Source organism: Mustela putorius, unplaced genomic scaffold, assembly GCF_011764305.1.
Source record: "Mustela putorius furo isolate JIRA1106 unplaced genomic scaffold, ASM1176430v1.1 tig00000743_pilon_pilon_pilon, whole genome shotgun sequence".
NCBI lineage: Eukaryota > Metazoa > Chordata > Mammalia > Carnivora > Mustelidae > Mustela > Mustela putorius.
The window spans coordinates 4,520,021-4,538,551 of record NW_025421464.1 but is presented as its reverse complement, the minus strand read 5'-3'; the positions used below and the strand labels follow the sequence as shown (position 1 = coordinate 4,538,551).

Genomic DNA, 18,531 nt, shown 5'->3' with positions numbered 1-18,531 from the left:
ATGTGGTCTGTGCATACAGTGCAGTGTTCCTCTGCGATCTGAAAAATGGAGTCCTGACACATGCTACCCCGAGTGAATCTTGAAACCATCATTCTAAGTGAAAGAAGCTGGGCGTGAAGGGTCACATAGGTGATTCCGTTTATATGAAATGTCCCAAACAGGCAGTTCCATAGAGCCAGAAAGTACTTTAGTGGATGCCTAGGGATGAGGGGTTTGGTGGTGAACGGGGATTGGCTGCCAGTGAGTGAAGGATTTCTTTTTGGCGTGACAAGATGCTCTAAAGTCAGTTGTAGTGATGGCTACACAGCTCTGTGAATATGCTAAAAACCACTGAATCGTACACTCCAAGTGGGTGAATTGTATGTGAATTGTAGCCCAAAGCTGTTTAAAAAAAAAAAAAAAGAGTGCCTGTGCCCCAATATGGACATAAAGTTGGAGACCCCTTGAATCAGTTTGTGGCACTGAAGAGATTTGGGGGGCAGCATTGGCCTCTCAAACTAGTTTGCCCAGCCTCATCCTTGGGAATGAACCTTGTTGCTAAGCTCTGGCCATCGCTTTAAGAACTGCATTTAAAAAAAAAAAAAAACTTAACCAAAGACTTCCTTGTCTGGCCTGTGCAAACCAGGCACCGAAGACTGGCAGTTCCTCGGGGTTGAGTCCAAGCTGCCTGTGTTTCTGTTTCTCCACAGACATTTATTACTGAGGAGGGCTTGCCATTTGCTGTGCCTGCTCCTCCCGTAGACTTCCTGTCCTGCAGTCGCCCCCGAGCCCCCTGAGCTGGGTGACAAGGACGCTGAGGCTCTCGAGGCCACGCAGCAAGTGTGCCGTGGAGGCAGGATCTACATGATAGCTCTTCTCAGTCTCTCCACAAATGAGTTGACTCTTAAACTGTTCTGGGAGCTGGGCCAAGGAGTCCCAACATGGAAATTGAGTAATTATGATTTTTCTCCCAACATGCAGGCAAATACATGTTTTTTGAGATAGCATTTTCTCAGTTCGGTTTTCTCCAGTAAATTTTTCTTAAGTCTTTGCTCACTGCCATTTTTAGTTGCAGATGAAAAGGAAAAAAACCAAGTAGCAAGCGAGCATTTGCAGAAAAAACGCAAGTGTTTTGTTTCTATTGAACATACACTCACGTGTTCTTGACGTGTGCCGGGTATTGCTTGCAGTGCTTTGAATATACTAAATCCTTTCATCTTGGCATCATGGGTAAGATCGGTACTGTTGCCGTCATCCCAGTTTTACAGGTGAGGACAGATACTGAAGCAGAGTGACATCCACCGGTTTGCCCAAGGCCACCCAGCTGGTGAAGAGCAGAGCTGGGGTTCAGACCTAGCGGCCTGGCTCAGGGGCTGTGCTCTTTTTTTTTTTTTTTTTTTTAATTTTTTATTTATTTAATTTATTTGATAGAGATTACAAGCAGGCAGAGAGGCAGGCAGAGAGAGGGGGAAGCAGGCTCCCTGCTGAGCAGAGAGCCCAAAGCGGGACTCGATCCCAGGATGCTGATCATGACCTGGGCTGAAGGCAGAGGCTTTAACCCACTGAGCTACCCAGGCGCCCTGGGGCTGTGCTCTTGAGTCCTGTGCCACGCTGCCCCTCAGTCTTCCTCACCCCACGACTGGTCGTCTCCCAGCATTGTGACTTTGTATTAGTGCCATAATATGGCTGGAAAAAATAGTCCCACGTCTGTAGGGCAGAGTCGCTAGGGTTCTTGAGGCATGGTATCACCCTGCAGAAGTCACCAGACTTGCGCGTGCTCCTTACCCAAATATGATTTGATAACCACTGCTCTGCTCCATGTGGTTTTTCTGGCCCTTTGCCAAAGGCCTCTAAGGGCAGCAGTTCCAGTGGGAGCTTGGAAGCATCTTAATATTTACTGCTTCATTCTTTCACCTTAAAGATGAAGAAAACTGAGGGGACATAAACCCTAAGTACTTCTGACTCTGACCAGTGCTCTTTTAAAATAATAGAGACTTAAAAAAAATAAAATAAAAATAAAAAGGACCTAAGAGGGAGGCTTCCCAAGAACCAGGTGCTGGGCTTTTCTTGTGTTCTCATTCACTCCTCACAGCTACCCTAGCCACCCCCGGCAGCACTGCCGTCCCCGGCCTTCTACAGGGCAGTTCGAGGCCTTGTGAGGAGGTAACTGGCCCAGTGTCACACAGCTAACAAGTTGTAACTCCAGAACCCTCAGCCTCTAGCACTTGCTGCCTTCCTGTGATTTCACCTCACCAGCCTGCGTGAGTCACTGAGACTTGTTTGTTAACAGGGTAGTAGAATAAATGGGATGCTTGACTAATGCCCAAAACACGATATCTGGCACATATCAGGTGTTCCAGAAATACGACTTAGCTGCTGCCGTTGTTACTAATAATGAAACTGGGTAACATGGTCTGTGAGTAGATGATGCGTTTGTCTGTGTCACTCATAGTGATGGTGGTGCCCAGTCTGCCTTAGAAAGTTGTACCTTAGAAAACTTTCTAAAGTTCTTGGAAAAAACAGGAGAAAAGAAGTCTCGGAGAAGGATCCCTCTCTTTCAGCAGTGCCTCCTCGTAGAATTGAGGCAGAGGAACCATAGACTTAGAGTCATTTGTGACCCGAAGAGAGTTAGGCACAATTGGTGGCTTAGGGAAGTGGGCACTTGGGCGTGGGGCACTCGCTGATGGTGGCGGGATAAGGGATGCATCCCGTCACTGCGTTGGCTGCATCAGAGCATTTCGAATGTGTTAAAGTTGATGAAATACAACGAAACTGCAGTCGATTTCCCCCCCTTTTTTTGTTGAGGTATAATTGACATACAACATTATATTAGCTTCAGGTGTACAACATAGTGGTTCGATATTTGCATATAGTGCCAAATGATCACTGCTGTTAGCCTAGTTAACACCTGTCCCCATACTATAGAATTTTTTTCCTTAAAATGCACAGAGTCAGTTTTTCTAAGTTTCTAAGCTTGCCTGGCCCTTGGGGAGCTGGAGGGGATTTTGTGGCTTTCAAAGTCTCTGGCATGGCCTCAGGGGCCAGTCCAATGGCTCTGTTACCTCAGGTCTGTCCAGACTGGCTTTGAGGGGCAGAAACATGTTTCCTCACAAGCAGTGACTCAATCTTCTCTCTTGGTGGCTGTCCCAGCCTCCATTGTGTTCCCTCCCCCAGGGGCCTCTGAGGAGAATGGCCTGCCTCACACTTCCACCAGGACCCAGCTGCCGCAGTCGATGAAGATTATGCATGAGATCATGTACAAACTGGAAGTGCTCTATGTTCTCTGTGTGCTGCTGATGGGGCGTCAGCGAAACCAGGTGGGCCCCTCCCCCACGTCTCAGAACAGGAGGAGCCACTTGCGTGCCACTACTGTGTCTGTAGCCCCGCTAGGCATGGGGCTCATTTTCGTTCCCTCTGTTCTATGCATCAGGAAACTGGTCTCATTCCAGAGTCCAGAACCTTTTCCACCGTAGCTTGCCGTGGGGCAGCATTTCTGGGCAGAGCATTGGTTCCCAGGGCAGGAGCTGGTGGCTTGGCCATGTTACCAGACCTTGTTAATATGAAGAGTAAAGGTTACTGTGGCAAGGTGACTGCCCTGGAGATGTACTAGAGGACCTGCCAGTCCAGTGGGGGCTCAGGGTGATGGCCAGAGCCCAGAGCTGTGTTGGATTACAAAAACTGGGCAGCTTCAGGGGCTCCGGATATGCTGAGGTTCCCTGACCCTTGAAGCAGTTCTAACAGGGAGGAGCAAGGGTCTGTAACCTCCAAAGGGAGAAAGAGAGCCCTGGAACTATATAGTGCTCCTCTTCAAGATGGCGGAGAAATGGCCTTCTCCACTGGCCAATCATTGTCCTGTGGATGAGAAAAGGTAGGTGATGGGGGCGGGGCACTCAACAGTCCTTAAGCTCCTTTTTCAGTCGACACTGGACGGTCACAACAACTCTGTGTGAGACTGGTGCAGTCATCCCCATTTTGGACAGGGTAGCCAGGGAGGAGACTCACTGAAAAGTTGACATGCAGCATGGAGACGTTGTGAGGAACGTGAGGGGGCGGGGCACGCTGATACCCTGGCAGCCTACCTGGTAGAGGGAGCAAGTGCCGAAGTGGGAGGTGCCCCCCCCCCACCCAGTGGGTTGGTGGGACAGTAGGGAACAGGCAGCGAGGCAGAGGTGGGGAGGGACTGTGGGGGTCAGACCGTGTCGGGCTTTCATTGGCCATTTTCAGGACATCGTGGTGTTTCCTTCTGGCTGCTTTGTGGAAGAGATGATCGTAGCCAGGACCAGCATGTTGGTGGAAGGGGGTGGTGACAAGTTCTTGTGTTCTGGATATATTCTGAAGATAGAACAGATTGAATTTGCTGCAGGTTTGAATGTGGGCATGAGAGAGGGATTAAGGGTAACTTCTTTAACTTCTTCTAAGGTTTTTTTTGTTTTGTTTTTTTAAAGATTTTATTTATTTATTTGACAGAGATCATAAGTAGGCAGAGAGGCAGACAGAGAGAGAGAGAGGAGGAAGCAGGCTCCCTGCTGAGCAGAGAGCCCAATGTGGGGCTGATCCCAGAACCCTGGGATCATGACCTTAACTGAAGGCAGAGGCTTTAACCCACTGAGCCACCCAGGCGCCCTGTAACTTCTTCCAAGGTTTTTGGCCCAAGCAGGTGGGAGGATGGATTGGCCATTGACTGAGATGGTTAAGACTGTGAGTTAGGGAGTTGGGGGTGAGGGACAGAGGCATAGGGAGAAAGGTAAGGAATTTAGTTTGAACAAGTTAGGTTTGAAGTGTCTGTTAGAATTGGCATCTGAGGACGCCTGGGTGGCTTGCTCAGTTGGGCATCTGCCTTCGGCTTAGATCATGATCCTAGGGTCCTGGGATTAAGTCCCCCATCAGGTTCCTTGCTCAGCAGGGAGTCTGTTTCTGCCTCTCCCTCTGCCGCTCCCCCTGCTCATGCTCTCTCTCTCATAAATAAATAAATCTTAAAAAAAAAAAAGTATTGGCCGGCACCTGGAGTATCTGTACCTGGAGTTAGGGGAGAGGTTGGGTCTAGAGCTAGAACTTTGGGGGTTGTCAGTATATGGTTGGTATTTAAAACCAGGACCATGGATGAGATATCTCCCTGACCTCCACAGTATCAAAGCTCCTTCCTTCAGCATGGAATATATATAGAAAATAATAGTCACTGTGCTTTACATGTGTTGAGTGCTTGTACCATTTTTGAGAAAATCTCACACTTATTCTTATTTGAATTTTCAAGTAGTTGGGAAGTTATAAAACAGGTGGTAATTCTCTGTCCCCTCACTTGCTGCTTGAGAAAACCCAGGTACAAAAAGGGATGTGCTCTCAGGCTCTAGGCATCAGGAGGGCCAGGATTTAGACTCTGCTTCCATGACTCTGCCTTCTGTCCCCCCATGACTGTCCCCTGCTCCTTGAGCCTTCCTGTTACTAAGACTTTATGAATCAGTCATTGCGGTGTCTAGTTCTAAACTGCATGATTACAGCCGCTGCTTTCTTGGAAGGCCTATGGCCTGGCCGCCGGCCCCTGCTCACCCGAGAGCCAGTGTTAGGCTGTCGCGGCCTCATCTGCACAGTTGGCATTTACTGTGTTCCTCCTGTGTGCCCTGCACTGTGTGCACGCACCCCGCCGAGCCTGGGACAGCAAGGGGAAGGGTTTCCCTGGCCAGGCCTCCCAGAAGGCTCCTCATCAGAGTGCTTATTATTGGGCCATCAGGCCAAGTTGTCTGGCCAGTCTTGGCTAAGTTGAAATCACTAGACTGGAAACCTGCCCCAAATGTTAGGAGTTGCATTTGGTGCGAATGTAAATAATCCATCCAGTACTTCTTGTCCGTCAGGCCCTGGTCTTCCCCCACATTACTACACTAAATCCTTTCAGCAGCTTCGATATCCCTCATTTTCTGTCAGGGGACTCAGGCTCAAAGAAGAACGTTGCTCAGGGTCACGTCTTTGTCAGGTTCTGGTCTCCTGAGATAAACTCACAGCTGTGGTGGGTCCAGAAGGGTTGGGCTTTAGGATCAGAACACCTGAGGTAGGTAGGGTGACATTTCCACCACTGCCTTGCCCAGGTTGGTCCTGCTCAACTTCCCCTTCCCCTTGTAAAATGGGATTTAGTATGTACTGGTGCCTTGCTCAGGACTTTATGTATATATTCTGACCTTGTCCTTACAATAGCCCGGAGAAGAAGAAGTAATAGCTTAGTTTTCTATAAGAAAATTTTTTTTGATAGGTAAATAATTTACATAGTTCTATATTAAAAAGTGTAAGTAAGTATCAGTGAAGCCTTTCTTCTCTCTGGTCCTGAACATTCTGGTTCTTCCATGAAGCATCTAAGTTTACCAGTTATTCATGTATCCTTCTAGAGACATTTTATGCTTATAATAAAGCAAATGTATTCCTCTTTCTTTTTTTTTTTTTTAACACAATCAGTAGTATAGCATGTACGTATTTGCTCTCTTGTTTTGTTGTTGTTTCTTTTTAAATATTTTTCTATTTATTTGACAGCATAAGCAGGGGAAGAAAGGCAGAAGGAGAGGGAGAAGCAGACTCCCCATTCAGCAGGGAGCCTGACACGGCTCGATCTCAGAACCTTGGTATCGTACCTGAGCCGAAGGCAGACACTTAACCAACTGAGCCACCCAGGCACCCCCATGTTTGCTTTCTTAATATTGAATCTTGGTGAATGTTCACTAAATGTGAAAAGGCTCAATTCTTTTTTACTGGTACGCTATACCCTTCTGAATGGATATACCATAATTTATGCAACTAATCCTCATTGATGGGGAATATAGCTTATATCTGTTCTTTTGGTATTGGAAATAATCCTACCATGAGCAACTTTATACATATGTCATTTAGTATATGGATCTGAGAATAAATTCCTAAAAGAATCGCTGCACAAAGGGACTATGTGTTTGTAATTTTTAGAGATATGACCAAAATGTCCTCCTTCCGCAGGTGGTACCCAGTACGCCCTCCCAGCAGCAGTGTGAGAGCAGGCCAAGGCCAAGCTCACCAGCACAGTGTTATAAAACTTTCTTCTTTACTAATCTGAAAAAGTGGTGGTGATTGGAATTTCTCTTATTATTATAAGTGAGGCTTATTACTTTCCATACATTGAAGAATATCTTCTATTTTCCGGTCTCTAGCCTTTGCCCATTTTTTCTGTAAGGTTGGTCTTTTAGTTTAAGATATTTGTAGGATTCCGGGTGCCTGGGTGGCTCCCTTGTCCAGCAGCTGCCTTCGGCTCAGGTCATGATCCTGGAGCCCCAGGATCAAGTCCCACACCGGGCTCCCTGCTTGATGGAGAGTCTGCTTCTCCCTCTGACTGCTCCCCTCTCATGCTCTCTCACTCTCTCAAATAAATAAAATATTTTTTTTTTTTAAAAAGGAGAGATTTGTAGGATTCCTTAGAGAAGAAATTAGCTTTTTGCCCGTGACTTGAGAGTCACAGTATGGACTTTGAGTCATGGTATGGACTATGCTTATTGTGAATTTTGCCACAGAGCATTTTTAAAGGTTTACATGGTTGAATTGAATGGTTTTCTGTTTTGCCTTCTAGATTTACTTAATAGACTTACTACTTCAGAAAGTCTCTCTCATTGTGTGGTCATTTTTAAAAAAAATTCTTTGCGTATATTTTTCTAGGATATTTAGCATTTAATTTTTTTTTTTAATGTTTATCTTGCCTCCAGTTGAAATTTATCCTACTCCGAAGCATGAGGGCTATTTTTATTTTTTAATGATATGAGGAGGGAACAAACTAGAAGGACTGAGAGATTTGATTAGGGTTATAAAGTTCATATGTGCTGGAGGTGGGAGTCAAACCCAGGGCTCTCTGAATCCAAACTCGTGTTCTTAAAAGAGGACCCACCGTATAATATGTCTCCTAGGAGTATTGTGGGGAATGTGTGAGTGGAGAGTAAAAGTGTATCTGTGCATAGTGAGAGTGCAGTGAGGGGTAGGCTAAGCGGGGGATTTTCTTTAAACCTCAGCAGTCCCTACTGACTGTCTCTTTCTTTGTCCTAAAGATTGTTTTGTACATGCCAGGCATGAGGCTTTGAGGGATATTTGCAGCGCGGTTGTTGTAATGCTTTTATCGTCCTACCCCGTCCAGGTTCACAGAATGATCGCGGAGTTCAAGCTGATCCCTGGGCTCAATAATTTGTTCGACAAGCTGATTTGGAGGAAGCACTCAGCATCTGCCCTCGTCCTCCACGGTCACAACCAGAACTGTGACTGCAGCCCGGTGAGCAGGGGGCGTGGCAACAGATAAGCTTTACTTGAGTTCTTTCAAGATCTGCTGATGACCCTTTGAAATCTCGTTTTTTAATTTTTGAGTTTTAAAGATTTTATTTATTTAGAGAGAGAGAGAGAGCATGAGCAGAGAGGAAGGGCAGAGGGAGAGAGAGAAGCAGACTCCACTGAGCAGGGAGCTCAGTGTGGGGCTCGATCCCACCCTGGGATCAGGACCTGATCTGAAGGTAGACACTTAACCGACTGAGTCACCCAGACACACACACACACACACACACACACACACACCACACAATTTATATATATATATATATTTTTTTATTTTAAATTTAAAAATTTAAATTTTTTTAGATTTAATAAAAAATTTTTAAATATATATATATATATATATTTTTTTTTTTCTAATTTATAAAGTCTGTATAATCCCATAAGTGGAAACCACCTTGGAGAAGGGTCTGCTCCTGCCCTTCCGCCTGTGCAGAAATCCTTTTGGAGGCCCTGTGGCCAACTTTCTCTTGCATACCTCCAAAATGGGGCGCTCACTGTTCTCCAGGAAGGGTTCGCCACACCATGACCTAGTAGCAAGTTTCCCTTGTTTTGTACTCTTCCCCCATTGTATCATCCATCCATCGGTAGTAGTTTTGCCCCCTGAAACTGTGCACCACCAATGGTCTGTAGCCAAAAAGGGCTTTAGGATGCTTTCTTTTTTAAAGGGGCCAAGGGCTCTCCTCTGCCTGGCCTCTCTTATGGTGTACTGGAGAGAGCATTGAACTGGGTGTCGGGAGGCCCGTGTGCTGCGCAGCTTGTTAGGAGAGCTTGAGTGAGTCACTGAATCTCTGAGCCTATTTCTTGCAAAAGGAAAGTCCCACTCCCTTGGCTGCTGTCTTCATGGGCCATATGGAGGCCTGGTCACCACCACAAAGGGGCCGGTACCCTGGGACTTGAAAGTGCCACACAGCCATCAGTGCCGTAGGTCCTCCCTGTCCTGTGCCATGCTCTGGGGATTTTCCTCCATGTCTTATCTTCAGCTGACTGGTTTTCTCTTCAGCCTTGTCAGATTTTACTTCTCAGCCCATGCATCTGAGTTTTAAATTTCAAGTGAATATATTCTGCATTTTGAGACAGCTGGCTATTTGTCAAAAGCTACTTGGTATTTATTCATTACATTAATGTTCTGTACTATTGCATTCCATCTCTTTTATTGCTTGTAATACTTTTTTTATGGTCTCGGATTGCTTGTGAGGTGCTAATGTTTGTATTTGAGTCTTCAGACTCATCTTGGGATGGAAAGTTGCCTCATGCTCTGCAGTATAGCCTGGGCCCTGGAAGTTTTTCTTTAGAGACTTTGCTTTTGTCTGCCGGGTACACTAGGCATACATGTCCCAGGGCAAATTTTTATGTTGAGCACCTTGGCCCTGGAGGTATGAGCCCAGAAGCTTCCTGCAGGCTCCCTCCACCACCAGCACTACCCCCACAGAAAGAGGCAGCCATGCCAGCTCCCTGGACTGGTAAGTGGGGGTTTTCTAACCCTTCTTTTCACGAAGTGTATACTGGGCTTTATGTGGGCTCAGGTTTCTGTCTAGTCCCTGCAGGGCATTTAAAACCCAGGCCCTGGGTGAGTAAGTGTCATTTCCACTTCTCCATCCTCCCCGAGCTGCGTTCCATTGCTCTCGTGCTTCCTACTCTGAGCCCAGTCCTCTCTTCATCTCTGATTCCCGTGGATTTTCCTTTTTAGGAACTTAGCCTCACATTTTAAAGAATTGCAGTTATTTTTTTTTAATCCAAAGTATTGGCAGGGGTAGGGATTAGCAGGAGGGGTCCCCATTAGCTTACTCTGCTATTGGCCAGATGTGGAGGTCAGCGAAGGGTTTTTGACTCAAGAGAAGTCCTCATGGTGTAGGAAGACAAAGGCTCAGAGAATCAGTGACACGCCCAGGCTTTCGGCAGAGTGTTCTGTTTCCTTTGGGAACAGCATGACCATGGTTTGAACATCAAGGGTACACGTGTGTTTTAGGACATCACCTTGAAGATACAGTTCTTGCGGCTTCTCCAGAGTTTCAGCGACCATCACGAGTAAGTACCAGCCGTCCCTGGAAGGAGAGTGTTGCACCAGCTTGTCTCATCTCCCTGTCCTGTTGATCACAGCCTGGGAGGACCCAGGAGCCGTGCAAGCTGCTGCCACCTCAGCCAGTGTGGGCGGCCGCACTCACATGACGTGCTGCTGGGCACTGCTGCTGGCACTGCCCTTCCTTTGTGCGCGGCCGGTGCTGAGCTTGCCCCGGGCCCTCACGGCCAGCCTAGGAAGTGAGTACGGATGTTGCTGGCCCCTTGTTACCCTTGGAGTTGATACATCTCTCAGCTGTCTGCCGCTCTGAACAAGGAGCGGACAGCGTGGCTCTTCACGGGGACCTCAGGTGGGCAGAGTGGGCTGAGTGTTGATTGAACAGGGGGAACAGTGTTCAGTTGCACGAGGAGACGTACCCACTCCCATTTTTTGGAAACACCTTTCGCCCTCTCATTTTTTTGTTTTCCAACCTTCAATGGAGAATATATAAGAGAATGATTCTCTGCTATAGGAAAAACAGTGCAGGAGAGGAGTGAGTAGCAACTGACCCTTGACCTTGGCACTAGGGACAGTATAGTGGGGACTTTGGTGAGCTGGAACACACAGGCAGTACTGCTCAGCTCTGGCCCACTATGGGTATACAGGAAACTAGGCCCACTGTTGCATAGCTTCTGAGTTTTTCCCCCAAGGGAAGCTCGAAATTAAGATTTCTGTGAAAGGCCCTAATTTTAAACATTGGCTTACGTTCCTCTGAAGTGTTGTATAAGCTACCAGAATGTGCCTGAGGACAGATGTGGTCCGGGGCCTCCACTTTGCTCTTGTCTGGATCGTGTTGACCATCCTCTTTCAGACATTCTCTGTCTGAGGTTCTCCAGGAAGTGGGTGAACCCTCTGAAAAATGACACCAGTTTGTTCTGATTGTGCATCCCCCCCCCTAAGGAATTGGGTCCCTAACTTTCATCAGACTCTTAAATCTGAGCACTTGTATGTGCTAGGCTTTGGGGAGACAGTGAGGAGTGGAAACAGCTCTGACCCCCACTCTCATGAAGGGCACCGTCCTGAAAGGGAGAAGGACATGAATCAGAGAATTTTATCGTTGGATGTACGGTGACAGATTACGATAGGATTCTGGCGGAAGGAGCATGGTTCTGTGAGAGAACATTTGACAGGGGTCGTGATCTGGCCAGAAGGCTGTCAGGAGCTCTTCTCTGCAGAAGTTAATTTGTCAGCTGAGATCCGAAGGGTTGGCAGTAATAAACTGGGTGAATGGGAAGAGTGAGAGGCTGACTGTTCCAGAAGAATCTGCTGCAGGAGGGAGGCTAGTGTGGCAGGTGATGTGAATGAAGGGGGAGTTGGCTCAGAGCAAGGCTGTGAAGATGGTTGGTGGCTGAGCCACAGGGCCTTGTGGGTTGTGTTGGTGGGCTTGGCTTTTATATCATCAAAAGTTTCAAATTGTGGGAGCATTTTTGACAGGGGAGTGATGTGATCAGAGTCCCGTTTCCTAAGGATCTCTCTGAGTGCTGTGTGTTGCATCAGTTCCTGGGAGAGACCATTTAGGAAGCTGGCTTGGGTGACACCACACCTAGAGGTGAAGGGCCCAGGATGGAGTGTCATAGCGGACTCGGGCCCCCTGCTGGGAATGCTGGAATAGGGCCAGGTTTGAGAAGCAAAATGGAGATTTTGATTTGGACATCATTGACTTGGAAGTGCCTTTGAGAGGTCAAATAGGAATGTTCAGGGGCAAACAAAAGGCCTGGAGATGTTGAGGAAAGGGGCCTTGTTAGTGAATGCGGCAGGTGGAGAGGTAGGAGGTAGGGCAGGGAGGCTCCCATGCCCGGAGCCCTGTTGCTGTCTCAGGGGCAGGTGGTGTCCGGGGAGGGTACTCGGGATTCTCTGATTCTCATCGTGGGACATGGGAATGTGACCAGCCCAGTGCCTATCCTTTATCCCCTTCAAACCATGTGTTTCAGGAACAAGTACCTACTGCTCAATAACCAGGAGCTGAACGAACTCAGCGCCATCTCTCTCAAGGCCAACATCCCTGAGGTGGAAGCCGTCCTCAACACCGACAGGTGGGTGGCGGCAGCTGTGGCTGCACATGTGCCCTGGGGTGGCACACACCCACAGACGCGTGCCCACAGCTGTGGCACCAGTGGTTTCTCACTGATGGGCGGCTGCAGTGTCCCAGGGGCATCACCGCCTTTCCTCCCTGGGGCCCCCAGCAACCCTAGGAGGGGGGTGCCGGCATCCCTTCCACTTCACAGAGCGGGGAGCAGGGACTTGGAGAGGTCACGTGCCAAAGTCACATGTGCTCTGCCTGTTCCTTTGTCATTCACCTCTGCAGACATGCTGCTTTCTTGCCCTTTGTCAAGTCCCATTAACTAGGATATGCTTGTGTCACCTTCTGAGCAGTAGAGAGGTCACAGGCTCATGGGGGTCTGGGCAGGGAGGACTGTAACCAGCAACAGGAGGCATAATTCTCAGCCTCCTTTTTTTTTTTTTTAAAAGCAGGAGAAATCTGTTTAGATGAAACCATGCACACTCCATAATGTCTGTAGGGGATAAAAGTAGAGCTGTTCTATTTGAAGAGGGAACTTAAGGGCCCCAACCCCCTGCCTGCTTGACCGTCTCTCCCCCGTGATGCAGTCCGAGTCATTTCCTCATCTAATGTCTTTGCTTCCTAGACAGGGAAACTGAGGCCCAGAGGCACAGGGACTTGTCCAAAGCCAGCTGGAGCGGAACGTGGGGCCTAGGGTACTCCCTTTCTCACCCTACTGGCACAGACTTTTCCCCATCTGGGAGACTGTCACAGCATTTCAGACTCACTTTGGTGGAAACAGCCCTCCCTCTAGCAGTTCTGAGCATGGACTCTGGGTTTCTCTGGCCTCTGATCACCTGCTAGTGGGTCTGGGAAGGGAAAGCTGGCCTGAGACGTGGTGTGAATTCACTTGGCTCTTCATATCTAAGACTGCAGGAGTCCTTGGGGTGCTCTGGGTCCAGGCAGAACAGGGGAGCCTCCTGTCACCTTGGAAATGTCTCCAGGTGTTTTCCCCCAACGAAAGCAGCAGAGAGACCCAGCCCCATGGCCCCAGGACAACAGTAATCCTTCAGCCAAGTGGGGCTGGGCCCTGTCAGCCTCAGGTCTGTCACCAGTGTCCCTGTTTCATTCCAGGAGTTTGGTGTGTGATGGGAAGAGGGGCTTACTAACTCGTCTGCTGCAGGTCATGAAGAAGGAGCCAGCCGAGTCATCTTTCAGGTAGGTTTGGGGACCGGCACCTGCCACTCCTGAAGGGCCCAGAAACCCAGTGTTTCCCAGGTGGTTAGAAATACCTCATTTAGTTACCAACCTGGACATCTGACTGCTGTGGGGCAGAGGGGGTCCGAATGGGAGCTATAGCCCCTGACCACAGGAGTTCCCTGGGTTGCAGGAAACAAGCATGAAAAGAAACCGGTTTGAATGTAGTATGAAAAGGAGCGGAGCTAGGAGCTAGGACCTGCCCTGGGAACTGAGGGATCAAAGGAAAGCCCCTTCCCTAGGTGGGGGCTGGTGGGGTGGGCGGGGAGGGGGAGGGCTTCTCAGAGCTCCTCCTGCTCGCCTGACATGAGTCTTGAAGGCTGTGGGCAGAAGCCGGCTAAGGGAGGAATTCTGTCAGGGCTGGGCTGTGAAGCTTCAGTCGGCTCCGTGCCCTCATATGCACCGCCCCCCGCAGGGCAGCTCAGCCTTTTCCAGACTTCCCCTCATTGACATCTTCTCTAGGACAGCCCATCAGAAGTGAGCTCAGTGGCTCATCTCTACACGTCCTTCCGGTTCCTCATGCATTCCCAGCCCCACTTTTCATTGTCCCCCTGTTCTTCTGAAGGGTCAAAACCTAGAGTGCATTTTCATATGTGTCCTATAGCCAGCCCTTTGGTCCTAGATCCCCCTGCTCTGAGACTCAAGATGGTCTGAGGACGATTCCCCACTGAACTGTCCGTTCCATGAGGACTTAGCTTTACCATGTCCCCAATGCCTAGTGTGAGGTCTGATGCCTAGCAGATGGGCAGTAAATGTTGAATAAATCAAGAGGCAGCAAACGTCGCCCAGCCCCTTGGTGAATAGAATATGGGACAGAAGAGGGCAGCCTTAGCCACCTGGGCCAGGGGTCAACGTTTGGGTCGCAGGTTTTGGCAAGCCCGGGCTGTGGAGAGTTTCCTCCGAGGGACCACCTCCTATGCAGACCAGATGTTCCTGCTGAAGCGAGGCCTTCTGGAGGTAATGGCCTGGAGGAGCCAGGGTGTTGGGTGTCCCATTCTCCCCACAGCCCCATGCGTTGCTCTCCTTCCTGAGCCCTGGACAGCTGGTCAGGAGCAGGCCGCTTCTCTTTATTTTAAAATGCCAGTGCAGATTGCCCTAGGACTTCTCCCAGGCTTCCAGCTGTGGGTTCCCGTAGGTGCTTAATGGATGCTGGAGGGAGCTGGGGGTGCCCGTGAAGAGAGAGTCTGAAGTTACCCAGTAAGGCCTTTTGACCCTGAGGATATTTTGCTGTTGTCCAAAAGTTAATTTCCTCTTATTATAAAATGGCCTTCAGAAAAAGAAAAATTTATAAAAGGCAGGGAGCAAAATGGCCAAAGATATAATTGGTTTTAAAAAAATCAAAAAGGGATACAAACAAGGAACTGACCCATGAACTGTAAATCCATAATAAATTGATCCAAATTAGCATTCCTTCAGGAAAATGAAAAATGGAAGCAGTTGAACTATCATAGAAAACTTTAAAAAGTTAAATTGGCTTTATGTTCCTGACAAAAATTCATTAATTTTAGTATAAACTTTCTTATTCATAAATATGAAGACAAACCATGGGGTCAAAATGTGTCCCGTGCCCTTAAACCCTATATTTCATTTACCTGAGTGGCCTCAGTGTTCAGGCAGTGGCTGATGTTCCTTCTGGAAACAGCTCCCCTCACCTGCAAGCTGGGGAGCCTTGGGCAAGCAGGAGAGCTCATGGCTGCCTACCCCAACCCATCCCAAACCTGCTGGTGAGGTGCATCAGGCCCGGCCCTACCCTTGGAGCTCCCAGCATCCCCAGATGAGAATCTAGACAGGGGAACAGGTTCCATCAACTGACGTGTGGATGCTTACTCGAAGCAGGTGTCATGTGTTCGGAGCTCTGTGCCTGGCCCTGGCGGGCATTGGCGGGGGCGGCGGGGGGGTACGGAGGGGCAGGCAGCGGGCAGCTTGGATGAGCACAGCCTGGGGGCGGCAGCCACGTCTGCCTGTTGGCCCCAGGGCTCAGCCTTCTTCCTGCCTTCATCCTGTCTCTCCCTCCCCCAGCACATCCTATACTGCATTGTGGACAGCGAGTGCAAGTCGAGGGATGTGCTCCAGAGTTACTTTGATCTTCTGGGGGAGTTAATGAAGTTCAATGTTGACGCTTTCAAGAGATTCAACAAATACATCAACACTGATGCAAAGGTAAGACTAGCCTGGGCTCTCTGGGGTTTGCCACAGTGTTCAGAAGTTGTCGTGGAGGGGTGCCTGGGTGGCTCAGTCAGTTAAGCATCTGCCTTTGGCTCAGGTCATGACCTCAGGGTTCTGGAATTGGGCACTGCATAGGGTTCCCTGCTCAGTGGGGTGTTTGCTTCTCCCTCTCCCTCTGCCCCCGACCCTGCTTATGTTTGCTTGTGCTCTCAAGTGAATAAAGTCTTTAAAAAGAAAAAAAAAGAAGAAGATGAAGTTATCTTGGAGCCCTGGTCCTTGCTAGTCTTCGGGTGCTGGTTTTTAATTGGAGAGCCCTGGGGAGTCAGTGGGCAGTCTTCAGTGAACAGTCATTCACCCCTGCTCTGTGCTGGGACTGCGCTAGGCCCTGGGTGTACAGGGGTGGTCGGTGCAGCTGCTGGGAGTCAGTGAGACGGTGGGGGCCCGGGACTTTGACCTGGCCCTGATGTGGTGCGGTGGGTGCTGGGCTGAGCCCCAGAAGGGCACGACTGGCCTTGGTTGTTCACCTCCTGGGCTCTCTGGCAGAAACACAGCCAGCTCAGGCCAGTGGAGGTGGAAATGAGAGGAGCCCAGGCTTTGTCACAACCTTGGTCTGATCAGAAACAACTGGGCCCGGATAAAGGGGTGCCCCTCGTAGCGAGCACCACCACCACCCCAGCCCTGGGGTGCAGCAGGAGCCTCCCAGCACCTGTCTGAGCTTGGGCTCCACTCCAGTTCCAGGTGTTCTTGAAGCAGATCAACAGCTCTCTGGTAGACTCCAACATGCTGGTGCGCTGCGTCACTCTGTCGCTGGACCGCTTCGAGAACCAGGTGGACATGAAAGGTAAGAAAAACCCATCCTGCCTGGGCGAATCAGCCCAGTGTGGCTGCGCCAGTGTCAAACACCCAGCATCTCACAAGGACACACCACAGTGGCTAGAGGCACCTGCCCCAAATGCCCACATGGCTGGGGTCAAGGTCGTGGCTCTCTGGGAGATTTTCCTGGCTGCTTTTTTCTTTTCTGTCATCTGCGCTTCCTTTCATAAGACACACATTTTAATAAAAGTGAAGAAACTATTGTTGCAATCAAAATGCAGAAACCGGACATGTCCACCCCCCCAGCTGGTTTTGCCTGGGATGAGAGGGGCCAGGTGGTGAGCCGAAGGGAGGGAGGGCCTCGGAGGGAGGCGGCCCCTGTGCCCACTGAGGGATGAGGGGCTGGGCCTTCCTGAGAACGTGGGCTCTTCCTGAGAGGCAGCACCTGCCTGTGTTCCTGCTGCAGCTGCCGCTCCTGTGGCCGCTTCCATGACCTGGGCTTCCAGCCCCGGGGTCAGGACCCCAGGGAGGGCATGGCTGGAAGCCCAAGTGGCGTGTCCCTGGTCCTGAGCCACAGACCAGCTTCCGAGCCTCGACTCTTCTGTCCCCAGTTGCTGAGGTCCTGTCCGAGTGCCGCCTGCTTGCTTACATATCCCAGGTCCCCACGCAGATGTCTTTCCTCTTCCGCCTCATCAACATCATCCACGTGCAGACACTGACCCAGGTGAGATGCTGTGCGGCCCCGCGGCAGGGCCCCGCGGCAGGGCCGGGATATGGGAGATGGCTCCCTCGTCCTGGAGCCCGATGGTTGATCTGTCCCACCTTCCCTAGCAGTGTATCTTGATCCATCTGTTGGTTCCTAGGAAACCCTGCCAGCTATTCTGAGGACTTTTTCCAGTAAGGGAGCAGTACCCCATTTTATGGACAGGGCCTGAGGGGTAGCAAGTCTCCAGAGTCACGGGTGGGTCAGCTTTGGCATTGAGGACTTGACTCCCAGTCCAGTGCGCTCAGCGCCCCTCCTCCGCGCAGGCTTTGGGGTTGGACTTGATGTTGCCTCCCACCCCCTCCCTGACTAACCACGGCTGTCCCTTCCTCAAGCTTCACACTCCTTTTCTAGAACGGGGGTGATGCTGTACCCCTCAAAGGTTGTCCTCTGTTCCTTTAGCCAACACACACTTGCTGAGGCAGGGAGCTGGGCTGGGGCTGCACAGTGAGCCGAACGGGCCGAGACTCTTCCCTCGTGCAGCCCCAGCCTAGTGCTGAGTGGGAGTTAGTGAAGCAGCCGCCCCGAAGGCAGGCCCCCTGCCCTGTGCAGGCATCCAGAGCTCCCAGGAAGAAGCGCTGCCTGAGCGGACTCTGGAGGAGGAGTGGACTCCAGCTGGACCGATGACCAGGGTCGCACCAGGGTGGGGATGGGTGGTGGGTGGAGGAGGGACAGGCAGGCACTCGGGTACTCAGGGCGGGTCCGCTCTCAGGCCCGGGCAGGGGGCATCTCGGTGCATGGCCTGTGGACTCCGCTGGGGGCCCTGCAGGGTCTGGGCGCAGGGCGCCCTCCCTGGCCCTCCGCAGCCTAGGTCTGCCAGGGGCCACCGGAGCTCCCCACCCGCCCCTGACTGGGATGGCCCGGCGCCTGGCAGGAGAACGTCAGCTGCCTCAACACCAGCCTGGTGATCCTGATGCTGGCCCGCCGGAAAGAGCGGCTGCCGCTGTACCTGCGGCTGCTGCAGCGGATGGAGCACAGCAAGAAGTACCCCGGCTTCCTGCTCAACAACTTCCACAACCTGCTGCGCTTCTGGCAGCAGCATTACCTGCACAAGGACAAGGACAGCACCTGCCTGGAGAACGTGAGTGCCCCCCGAGCCCCAGTAGGTGGGGCGTGGCCCCCGCCTGGGCTGTGTGGTGGGCAGCTCCTTGTCCCCTTACCAAGGCGCTCCGCATGGTGCTAGGT

The 18,531-nt window shown here is 50.5% G+C and overlaps 1 protein-coding gene across 1 annotated transcript in view; it reads left to right on the top strand.

Annotated features, from left to right (window-relative positions):
* LOC101671791 (transient receptor potential cation channel subfamily C member 4 associated protein) overlaps nt 1-18,531 on the top strand; it is a 66,774-nt gene that overhangs the window by 47,284 nt on the left and 959 nt on the right. The window contains exons 9-18 of the mRNA XM_004746569.3: nt 3,130-3,296; nt 8,105-8,236; nt 10,259-10,317; nt 12,280-12,381; nt 13,482-13,565; nt 14,471-14,561; nt 15,624-15,764; nt 16,503-16,611; nt 17,195-17,307; nt 18,221-18,427. Coding sequence (XP_004746626.2) covers nt 3,130-3,296; nt 8,105-8,236; nt 10,259-10,317; nt 12,280-12,381; nt 13,482-13,565; nt 14,471-14,561; nt 15,624-15,764; nt 16,503-16,611; nt 17,195-17,307; nt 18,221-18,427 — 1,205 coding nt within the window. The remainder of the gene's footprint in view (nt 1-3,129; nt 3,297-8,104; nt 8,237-10,258; nt 10,318-12,279; nt 12,382-13,481; nt 13,566-14,470; nt 14,562-15,623; nt 15,765-16,502; nt 16,612-17,194; nt 17,308-18,220; nt 18,428-18,531) is intronic.